General features: G+C 49.5%; 2 protein-coding genes across 2 annotated transcripts; one reads left to right on the top strand and one right to left on the bottom strand.

Moving 5' to 3' along the window:
* Window positions 1–352: 352 nt before the first annotated feature.
* ggt1a (gamma-glutamyltransferase 1a) lies at window positions 353–4,932 on the top strand. The gene is made up of 12 exons (XM_057033883.1): window positions 353–1,420; window positions 1,503–1,633; window positions 1,699–1,788; window positions 1,967–2,159; window positions 2,280–2,440; window positions 2,505–2,654; window positions 2,788–2,924; window positions 3,016–3,203; window positions 3,408–3,535; window positions 3,840–3,952; window positions 4,030–4,143; window positions 4,223–4,932. The coding sequence occupies exons 1-12, from the start codon at window positions 1,248–1,250 to the stop codon at window positions 4,367–4,369; spliced, it is 1,725 nt and encodes a 574-aa protein (XP_056889863.1). The 5' UTR covers window positions 353–1,247; the 3' UTR covers window positions 4,370–4,932.
* Window positions 4,933–5,107: 175 nt separating this feature from the next.
* On the bottom strand, window positions 5,108–10,520 carry anapc5 (anaphase promoting complex subunit 5). The gene is made up of 17 exons (XM_057033882.1): window positions 10,038–10,520; window positions 9,886–9,965; window positions 9,685–9,794; window positions 9,365–9,608; window positions 9,207–9,270; window positions 8,796–8,897; window positions 8,521–8,711; window positions 8,369–8,450; window positions 8,200–8,292; window positions 7,855–8,036; window positions 7,642–7,777; window positions 7,495–7,569; window positions 7,261–7,382; window positions 7,073–7,180; window positions 6,787–6,934; window positions 6,422–6,584; window positions 5,108–5,919 (listed from the first exon to the last, which is right to left on the bottom strand). The coding sequence occupies exons 1-17, from the start codon at window positions 10,233–10,235 to the stop codon at window positions 5,705–5,707; spliced, it is 2,313 nt and encodes a 770-aa protein (XP_056889862.1). The 5' UTR covers window positions 10,236–10,520; the 3' UTR covers window positions 5,108–5,704.
* Between the last annotated feature and the right edge of the window lie 346 nt (window positions 10,521–10,866).

The following is a 10,866-nucleotide window of genomic DNA, read 5'->3' as shown; positions in this document are numbered from 1 at the left end:
CCTCTGCCTCCCCCCCGTCCTCGGAGGATCAGGAGCGGCTCAGATTTCTCCTCCTCCTCGGGCTACGTGATGAAGTTGCTCTGGCTTCCGCCGCCCTGCTGCTCCGACACAGCCCGGTACCCTCCCAGGCTGCGCGCGCTCACAGTCACACACGAGGACACGGCCGGTGCACGAGCTTCCCAAAACAGAAACGCGTCGGATCGGGAATGTTGTTGACCTGCACGCGGCACTTCCGCCACCAGCCGCCGTCACGTGATCTGTCACATCCTGTTTATTAACGTCCCAAAAACGTCCAGTCAGCATGCATGTCCCAGCATGCATTTCAGCCTGGCATAGAGTCAAACCTTGTCCCAGACAGACAGACAGACAGACAGACAGACAGACAGACAGACAGATAGACAGATAGATAGATAGATAGATAGATAGATAGATAGATAGATAGATAGATAGATAGATAGATCCAGAACAAGATGGTGATGAGTGGATTTGGGCATCTGCAGCACTTTGTCAGCTTGTCAGAGAGGATGTGTCTCTGCATCTGTCCTGAGGACACCAGACAGGCCGTGACACAGCCGAGCCAATCAAGGAGCTTGCATCTGCATCACCTTCGGCGTGCCAAAGGATGACAGCCGAGAGGAACAGAAGGTCACCTCAAAGTCAAAGAGGAGTCATCAGCTGATGATGGATGAGGAGTCAAGAGTTGTCACAACACAACCGCACTTCACAACATCTGCAGTTCGCTTCACCAGATTAGCTTTATCTTTCTGTTCACGCACGCAACGTTAAAATTAACACTTCACTCAGAACACGTCTTCTTCAGCCGTTAATCTGCCCCTCCTGGTGGCACTGGGGCGTTGCAGTCTGGGACAGTGGCGGGTTTTCCTGGGGTGCACGTTGACTCTGAACATGTTGATGAAATGTTTTTTCACGTACGTTGGCATCAGAAAAAACGTGCAGATGACTTTCACCTACGAGAAACTTTGTTTATTGTCTTTCTGCTGACATTTGAAAAAAAAAGAAAAAAGAAAGACCCACGTGCTTATTATCCCGAAACCACTGCCTTTTAGCATCGCAATAACACCTGAACGCATCACGGTCCATCCCAGCTGACTGAAAACAGTCAAACACAAGCATCCCATTAGCGCTGGATAAGCTGACTCCGTCTGCTCCCTGCAAACATCATCGCTCAGAAGGTTTGGAGAGAACTTCAGAAAATCACAGCTTTTCTGCTTTTTCCCTGCAGGAAAATGGTTGCGAAGTCCCTGATTGCTGGTCTGGTAGTCCTCCTGATGGCTGCAGTCAGCCTGTTCCTGGGGGTGTTCATGGGTTTGGGGTCCAAAAACCTGCCTTCCTCCTTGGACCACTTCTACTCAAAGGCTGCTGTGGCGTCAGATGCTGGGACGTGTTCAGAAGTGGGCAGGTGAGAGGAACCTGGTCCTTCCTGAGGGTGCGTCAGCTGGCTAGCTTGTTTAGCCGTCCCACTGATCCAGGTTTGTTTTCAGGGATATGCTGAAAAGGAACGGCTCTGCTGTGGATGCGGCCATTGCTACGTTGCTTTGCATCAGCCTCTTTAACGCCCACAGCATGGGCATCGGAGGTGGACTCTTTTTTGTCATCTATAACGCTTCCACCGGTAAGAAACCTTTTAATAACTTGTAAAAGACACCACGGTCCATCTGTCCCATTTCTGCTTCTCAGAAAGGGTGGAGACCATCGACGCCAGGGAAACCGCACCGCTGAACGCCACTGAAAAAATGTTTGGAAACAGCACAAAGCTTTCTCGTACAGGTAGGAGATAATCCAGCCAGTCAGGGCAGCGGGCACCCGCCTAGACCCAGGGTCTGTCTGAGGTTTCCTCGCTGAAGGGGAAGTTCTACCTCATCACCTCTTTACTGCTGTTTTGGAGGAATGATGGATCTTCAACATCGGCCTCGTCTCCCTTGTGTGCCGTGTTTTCATTGGACAGGTGGATTGTCTATAGCCATACCCGGGGAGATCCGCGGTTACGAGCTGGCTCACAAGAGGCACGGCCGGCTGCCGTGGAAGGACCTGTTTGAGCCTAGCATCGCTTTGGCTCGCAACGGCGTCCCGGTAGGAAAAGCTTTGGCTCACGCGATCTCTCGGTCCAGAGAGTCCATCCAGAGAGACGAAAACCTGTGGTGAGAACGGCCACAGCCGACCTCAAAGTGACCCTCAGGAGGGATTGCTACCATAATGATGGCTTGTGGAGCGCGTGCTCATCTGGGGTCATCTCTGTCGTGTTTCCCTCTGTGTTCCAGCTCTGTGTTCTGCGACTCTCAGAAAAATATCCTGAAGGAAAACGATGTCGTCCGGTTCCCGAAGTTGGCCGATACATACCAGAGAATCGCCGAGGAGGGTCCCGACGTGTTCTACAGAGGCTCCATGGCTCAGAGCATTGTGGAGGACATCCAGGCAGCAGGTCTCGCTCAGCACCTCATAGAACAGTAACAAAGGGCCCATCTGACCACCTCTGCTGGTTCCAGGTGGGATCATCACACTGAAGGATTTGCTGGAGTACAGGCCGGTCCTCAACGAGAACCCTCTGAGCCTGAACATCGGTGAATACACAATGTACATCGCAGATGCCCCCTCCAGCGGCCCGGTTCTGGCCCTGATTCTCAACATTGTGAACGGTGAGAGGGGTGGGGGCGATCAGACACTATTCTCATTTTACATACAAAATCGGACTTTTGAATTCTCCGGTTGTGCTTTCATCTGAGGGTTTTTGTTCTGGACTCTGATCTTTTGTCTTTCTTCCCATTTCAGGCTACAACTTCTCAGACTTCAGCGTCTCCACAGTCGAGAAGAAGACTCTGACGTATCACCGCATCGTTGAAGCCTTCCGGTTCGCCTACGCCAAGAGAAGTCGCCTCGGAGACCCTCGATATCTCAACATCACTGATGTAATGGCGCCTCCGTTCACAAGCTCTGCCTGGTCTCGGGTTCCTGCTTGGTTCCGAGGAGCTAAATCCTTTCACACTTTGTTCTCCTCAGCTCATCAGGAACATGACCTCGGATTTCTTCGCCAACAACATCAGGAGTAAAATTACAGACGACACCACGCATCCAGACAACTACTACGAACCAGATTATTTTGTCCCAGATAGCCACGGGACGAGTCACCTGTCCGTCATAGCAGAGGACGGGAGCGCCGTGGCGGCCACCAGCACCATCAATCTGTAGTAAGACGCCTTCAGGAAACAGGAAACCCGTAAATGTTCCCTGAATATTCAAACATTACTGGGAAAACAACTGAGAAATAACTGAGTGCTGTCTGACTTTTGGGTTCCACGAACGCCAGTTTAAGGAGCAGAACTCCAGGTTCTACCTGCCTCGACCGGAAATGAAAGAGATCCCTGAATTCACTGGGCTTTCTCCTGTTTCAGCTTTGGCTCCAAAGTCATGTCAGGATCGACCGGAATCATCTTCAACGATGAAATGGACGACTTCAGCTCTCCGTACATGACCAACGGCTTCGGAATTCCTCCGTCTCCCAACAATTTCATCCAGCCAGGTGTGGCCAAACCAGAACCTCTCATGGAGAGTCCACATTCATCACAAACATCTTTTCTTCTCGAGTTTTCTCCTCCACATCTGCATCATTCAGAGAATCCCAGCAGCTCATGAAAGACAGATGTTTCCAGAGACGTGGTGTCGATAAATCACCTATTTTATGTTCAAAATGAAGGGATGAGGTCTAGTAAACCGATGAAGATGTTGTTCAACACGAGGGTCACCAGCAGGCGTCCAGAACCACCAGATCCATTCAGAACCTGCCAGCCGACGTGTTTCAAACTGGTGTTTTTCATCTGTTTCAGGTAAGAGGCCGCTGTCGTCCATGAGTCCCACCATCATCTTTGACAAAGAAAACAGAGTAAAAATGGTTGTTGGAGCGTCTGGTGGCACCAAAATCACCACGGCAACAGCTCTGGTAAGTCCAGACCAGTCCTCCCCAGTCCCACCGCACAGAGACGTGGCGGCGTTTTCATCTGCTCCCGATCCCCTCAGGTCATCCTCAACTCACTGTTCTTCAAATACGACCTGAAGAAAGCCATCAAGGAGCCGCGGTTCCACAACCAGCTGAAGCCCAACATCACGATGGTGGAGCAGGGCTTCGAAAAGGTCACTGCAGTCACTGACAGCACTGAAACGCACTTAACGTTACTGGTCCCAGCGTCACCTTCCCTCTTCCTCCCCTCAGAGCATCATGGACGGTCTGGTGCAGAAGAACCACGTGACCCAGCAGTTGAAGTCTCCTGACTCTGTGGTCCAGGCGGTGGTCCGGCAGGGGGAGCAGCTGTGCGCCGAGTCCGACCCCAGGAAAGGAGGCTACCCGGCGGGTTACTGAGAGCAGCCGGCTCGGCATTAACCGTCGTCCAGGAGACGAGGTCAACACCCCCGCTCTAAAATCTCTCATCGCAAAAACCTCCGTTATTCATTATTGACGATTCCAAAGTTAAAAAAGAGGTTTTGATTGTGAATCGATCATTGACGGCGAGTTATTTCCTAACTTATTTAATGTTTGACCCAGAATCCAACACAATAAAAGCAATAATTAATCAATGATGAAAAATGTTCTTAGGTGATGTGAGTGGCTGTAGGTGGTCCATGTGTATCTGAAACCTTGTGGGAAAAATTTGTTATTTTGTCTGGAAAACTGTTCAACCATCACATTTAAAAGGCCTCAGGTTGTTTTTTTCTTTTCTGACCTTAAACAGTATCCATCAGAATCTGTGTCGGCGCGTCTTCGGTTGTAAATGTTTAATATCGAGTAGAGGTCGAAGTGAATGTATGGTGTTATTCTGAAAAATACATTTACAGATCTATTTTTCTAAACATGCACTGTTCTTCTGCCATGTTCTGTTACCATGCTTGTTATTAAACATCTGAAACAAAGATGTTCTATTTTTACTAGATGGACACTCTGGCTATTTCTTACTGAAGCAGAACATCTGATTAAACTCAGATCTTTTTATTAAGGATCAGACTTTTAGACCCTAATTGCATGAGGTTCTACAAGACAGAACAGATGAATTAGCATGCTAGTTGCTGCAGATATAACGGAATAATACCAGACATGAGGAGGTGTTTTGCATCCTGTTTATTTAACATCTTACACTGGTCAGGTCACAACTCTGTCCAGTATCATTGTCCAGTCTGCTCAAACCTGACCAGATGTTCCTCACAGATATTCTCAGAATTTGTTGCTCTTCCAGAGTTACTTTTGACTGCAGAGGTGAAACCCTGCAGACAGGTGTTATTACAGTGTGCAATAACCTGCAGGAACGTCCAGATGCTGAAGCAGAACGTTGTCATCTGTATCTCTGGAGAATGGAGAAGTGCTCCGTTAGAGAGACGTGATTGGACTTCCTCCTCGCCGCTCCAGCATCATCAGTATTCTTCCTGCAGGCAAGAATCACCCGGACCACTGAAACACATCCATCTTGCAGCCAACAGCGGTAATGCCCTCATCCATCATGGAGCAGTGGGAACAGCCGCTGATAAGCTTTGAAGCTCTTGGCAGGCTGGTTCAACCTGTGAATCTGGTGGATCGAGACACCTGCTGGTGAACCTCATGTTGAACATCGGGGTTGGCGAAGGTGAATCTGACCACGTTTGGATTGTCTCGTGTCCCGAGCCCCAGGGATCCCCAGCCCCCTCTAGTGGTGAGCGGCAGGCCTCCTCACAGTCGCATGGAGAGGGGAGGGGCCGGCGTCTGCAGCTCCTGGTCCAGCAGGCGGAACAGCATGGCGCTCCGGTTACATTGGGAGGTCTGACCCAGCGAGCGATGCAGCTTGGCCTGCAGGTAGTGGACATCCCGCAAACGCTCCTTACAGTTCAGTCGAGAGAAGTAGGTGGCGGCCTCCTTCAGCGAGTTCATGGCCTGTTCCACCACGTCTGCAGGAGAAACACAGCATCAGCGTTCAATGACCTCTCCATAACCTTTCACTGGGTCATCATCTGAAACATTGCTGTCGCGCCTCTTAACTGACTTCATCTTGGTAATGTCCTTTCCTGGTATAAAGTCACATCGATCCTTTTTGTCCCCTCTCAGAAACCACTTCTGCTCTGGTTGTTGCACCATCATAAACTAAACTCACTTTTTCAGCTATATCAGCATGAGGAGCGCCCCAAAAAGTCCGATCCGTGGTCAGAGTCTTTCAGTAGCCAAAGTTTACTTTAAATTTTAATCGTCACACCCTTTTATTTATCTTTAATGAATTCTAAATATTATCCAGGCAATGTTTCCATCACAAAACTTTACAGAAAAGATTATTTTACTTAAACCTTTCAAGGGCCTAGAAAATGCATTTTTAATTTCCATAACTTTCCCCAGTTTTCCATGACCATACGAACCCTGCGAGAGACACGGGCCAGTGTTTGGGGCGGCGGCGGTTACCTGGGTGACTGGGAGCGTCTGAGCTGAAGCCGGCCGCTGCCAGTTGACAGCGCGCCATCAGCATCAGAGCTCGCCCTTTATCCATGACGCTACCGTGAGCCAGAACCGTCTCGATGGCTTCGTGCAGGATGTTCAGCGCCTGTTCAGGAACCCCCAACATCAGCTGTAGGACACAACCAAACACCATCAATCACAAACGAATCAGTGGCTCAATAACCTGAAATACTCTACAACAGGCAGCAGCTTCTTTCAGGATCTGTTTACATTCCTTAAAGGCTGTTTTTCACTCTGAATTGTCTGATTACAATGAGGATTATTCAGATTAAACAACATTTTTCTCATTCTCTTTTAAAATCAGACGTTACCTGAGTGAAGGTCAGGTGGAGGATGGTTTCAGAGGCCAGCGCCTGTAGGTGGTGCTGTTGAGCCCGGGCGAGGGCTTGCAGGAGGAGCGGCAGAGCTGTGGAGAAGCCTGAAGAGCCCCAGTGGAGCTGAGCCGTGACCAACAGAACCCTGCAACGGGACAGGAAAGACAGTGATGCGCACCTCTTTACAAATATTTATCACCTGCTTTTAGGATTTTTCTATGAACAAAAAAACAGTTAAAACCATCCGGAGGGATTCTGCAGTAGTGAGATCACATGACCGAACCTGATGACCAGCTCTACTTTTGCCGTCGTCTCACAGTGACCCTGCAGCCACTGAAGAACGCTGTATGCCTCGCTGGTCCGGTTGAGAGCCTTCAGAACCAGAGCTTTCCTGTCAGTAGACACGACGTTTCAGCTCCTCCAGCGTGAGCAGGTGTGAGATGTTCAGAAATGGGCTCAGAACAGGCGTACCTGAACAGACCCTCGGTCTTGTTTAAGGCGCAGATGGCCGTGATCAGCGGCTCGGCCAGGTGATATTTCCCCTCATTCATGTGCCGCTCAAACTGGATCTTCAGCTCACACAACATCCACAGCTGGAAGCAAGAAAAAATCAGCAAATCTTGAAATTTTGTCTGTGGTCCGGTTATGAAGTCGGATTCCTCTGGCAGGTTCTGCTGTGGTCCATCTCAGACCGACAGAACTCACCTTGGCGTTTTGAGAGTGAGGAGGAAACTGCTCCTTCAGGTGCTGCAGAAGCTCCGAGACGGCGCTGTACAGACCCTGAAACAGAACAGAACCTTGTTTGGCCACCGCGGTTGATGGTTTTGGACCGGATCAAACAGGCCACTTTACCTGTTCAGCGTGCAGCTCAGCCAGGTGACACAGAACCACGGCGAATGCCTCCGTGTTGTTCTGATGGACCCCGAAGTTGACGGGTTCCAGGCTGCTCATGTGCAGGAGCAACTGGGCCTGCTGCAGAGCCATGGTACTGCACAGAACCAGAATTTCTCATTTTGATATGACACGAATGCTGTGCGTGCCGTCACGTGTGAGCGTGCGTCTGACCTTTTGCCATACATCCTCCAGATGGAGGTGCTCTGGGCCAGGCTGATCTCAATCAGCTCCGACAGGCTGTGTTTCCAGTGCAGGATATCGGTGTCCTTCAGAGCGTCCATCAACTTATGTGCTACTTTCCCCTGCGTCACCCCCTGCTGGACCAGAGCCTGAATACCCAGAGATGCCAGGTACTGCAGCAGAGCAGGGAAAGTATCAATGAGACATCTAAATGCATCCTGTGTGCATCTTTAACGAACCACTGGAAGCAGATTTACAGCTTTGAACTGCAATAATATGGCTGCAGCATCACATCATCACCCCCAGCTAGTGTGTTGCAGTTGGGACAGAACTGACCGGCAGGCAGAAGTGGACGGCCATTGTGACGGAGTCCTCGGTTAAGATGCTGCTGTCGAACCCTCTCATCTGCTCCAGAGTGTAGAGCCAACTCTGACGCAGACATGGAGGACAAGTTTAAGTCAACAGCAGCTTAGATGAGCAGAACCAGCTGAGAAACAGGCGTTACCAGGCAGTGCTGTAAACAAACGTGGTCGTTGGACTCCTGCGCGATGCGGATTGCCTCCTGCAGAGCCAAGTCAGCCTGCTGACTGAAGAGGAACAGGCGGCCATGTTTTCAACCTTCTCCACCGTTGAATGTGTGCGTATGGTGTTACTCACTAGTGTCCGAAGCGACAGTGCAGACTCGCCAAGTTGAGAGCGGCGTATCGGAGACTTCGGCCATAACCGTCGTCGCCGTTACCCTTCCCTTCGTTTCCAGATAAGATAAGTCGGTCAAAGTAGTGCAGGAGGCTGTGGGCAGAGAGGAAGATGTCCTGGACCCTCAGGCTGTTCAGGTAGTTCAGGTAGTGCTGAAAAGAAGGAAAATGCGAGAGAGACAGTGAGGAATGTGCCTCCTCTTCAACACACGACAGGCATCGCGTGCAAAACCTCACCGCCTCCGAGAAGTCGGGGTTAAACTTCAGCATGTTGTTGAGCTCCTTCTGAAGCTCTGCTGGCTTCAGAGCTTTGTTCTCGTCGTTCTTCAGGAGATACGCCTGAAGAGCAAAGACAAACACAAACAGCCTGTAGTTCTTCATTTACTGACACCTTCTGACCATCAGCGGAGCGTAAACACGACCTGAACTTTTCTAAACCTGGTGGCTGCTTGTTGCACGATCACAATCTACACACAGAGAATTCAGGTATACCTCTAAAATTTTCCAAACATGCTGTCTTACATCTTGAAGTTTTGTATTGTTACCGATTACAGATACATAAAGGACCACGTGTGAAACCGACATCAGGGGTTTTTAAATGTTTCCTCTTGTCTGTCACTTTAGGTGTGAACGTGCCAACAGTCTCACCTGTCTTGCCAGGAAATATTCAGCTTGTTTCTGCGACAGAGGGCCGCTGCTCGGACTGTCATTTCTGAAACAGAACAATGGATGAACATTTAATTCTTCCCAACGTAACTGTTGCCATGACATCCAGCACAACCCTACGTTAACAGCACGAGACTCACTGCAGCTCCGATTCATCCAGCGAGCTGTCCAACTCCTCTTTGTCCATCCTGTCTCCAACAGTGTCCTCGGTGCTGGTCAGGTCCATGTCAGAGTCATCAGCAACCAGTGCCGGCAGACCCCCCCGACCGTCAGCAGGTTTGGGGAACGGGCTGTAATAATACTGCAGCAGAGACTGGTACAGCTTGAAGACCTGACTGAAAGACAGCTTGTTGTACGCCAGCAGCATGTGTCTCATAAAAAGACCTGAAATGACAAAACGGATTACCGAAAAACCCAGACCGATCACAGGCCAGGATCATTCCGATGGTTAAAAACCCACCAACAACACTGGTTTTGTAGGCCTCCGATTCAAATGCAGTTAAAGGAGTCTGGAGGGTGGAAAAGAATAACTCCATATCTTTGAGCTCACCTTCTGCCATCTCACGCAACCTTGAAAGCAAAACCAGGAGCTGATGTTAGCTAATATCTTCACCAAACGCTGATGATGATCAACCCATCGCTAATCCGAGTGTCAGATTACCTGAGTTTAACAGCATAGGCAGTCTGAGGGCAGCATTCATCCACAGTGTTCAGGAAATGACCCAAACTCTGGTCCGGACCCTGATCCGACAGAAAGCACGTTAACCGAGGTGTCTGGGAGGATTGCCGTCAGAAACTGCGGCTCAGACTGACCTGTTGCAGCGGCAGGATGAGCTTGTTGAGCCGCCTCCTCTCCGGCAGGCTAATCTTGGACACCGCCATGTCGTACAGCAGCGCCAGAACCGAGATTTTGTACGGTGTCACCCAATCTTTGGTACCGAACACGTTGGCGTGGACCACTCCGTTCGTCATCATCGGGTTAAAGTACAGACTTTCGTGCACACTCGCCATTTTTAGGCGCTGTCTAATTTTTAGGCGGCCTTTATTTGGTAAATTGGTTCAAATTGTAACGGAACAGAAAGTTTTAGCTAGCTAGCTAACTTTCCGGCGTCACGCTGTTGACGACAGTATCGTAATCAAATAAACAGCGATTCATTAATGATTACTCTTAAATTTTGCCAACCTTACTGAAAAAAAACTGCTTTCGTGATTGCTAATTGTTTATTTCGGTCATGTTTACCACCTCTTTGCTTTCAAACCGCCCTCCCTGACGCGGTGAAAATACGTCACGCAACGTCATCAGTCAAGGGACGTTTTGTCTCTTCTTCGTCTGATTTGAACTTATTATTGTACTGCTGCCATCTACTGGTTTGAAGGAGTTTCCACGTCTTAGAGATAACATTTCAATAATAAGTAAATCCTCCAGGTGACAGTATTGGTCCAATAGCTTCAGCGGTAAGCTCTGGACCTGATCAGTCAGTAACTTATAGCAGAACCTTCAATCAACCAGTCACGGAGGATATTTCTGAAAAGCAACAATAATTGTTGACATATAGATTTCTGTATGCTGAAATGAGAAGGTTCTGGCTGAATTTATGAAGATGAGACCTGATCGGGTCTGTCTGGGTAACCACGCCGGTCT

This window comes from Takifugu flavidus, chromosome 5, assembly GCF_003711565.1.
Source record: "Takifugu flavidus isolate HTHZ2018 chromosome 5, ASM371156v2, whole genome shotgun sequence".
Lineage (NCBI taxonomy): Eukaryota > Metazoa > Chordata > Actinopteri > Tetraodontiformes > Tetraodontidae > Takifugu > Takifugu flavidus.
Note: the sequence above shows the minus strand (reverse complement) of the source record. Positions and strands in the feature narration are given on the sequence as shown.

What these genes read in the sequence shown, in the direction of transcription:
- anapc5 (XM_057033882.1), bottom strand. Translation starts at nt 10,235, where the DNA reads ATGGCGAGTGTGCACGAAAGTCTGTACTTTAACCCGATGATGACGAAC. An exon ending in GCCTATGCTGTTAAACTCAG is followed by an intron (nt 9,795 to 9,885) that starts GTAATCTGACAC and finishes TTTGCTTTCAAG; the next exon opens with GTTGCGTGAGATGGCAGAAG. An exon ending in CTGGATGAATCGGAGCTGCA is followed by an intron (nt 9,271 to 9,364) that starts GTGAGTCTCGTG and finishes GTTCTGTTTCAG; the next exon opens with AAATGACAGTCCGAGCAGCG.
- ggt1a (XM_057033883.1), top strand. Translation starts at nt 1,248, where the DNA reads ATGGTTGCGAAGTCCCTGATTGCTGGTCTGGTAGTCCTCCTGATGGCT. An exon ending in CAACAATTTCATCCAGCCAG is followed by an intron (nt 3,536 to 3,839) that starts GTGTGGCCAAAC and finishes CATCTGTTTCAG; the next exon opens with GTAAGAGGCCGCTGTCGTCC. An exon ending in TCACCACGGCAACAGCTCTG is followed by an intron (nt 3,953 to 4,029) that starts GTAAGTCCAGAC and finishes CGATCCCCTCAG; the next exon opens with GTCATCCTCAACTCACTGTT.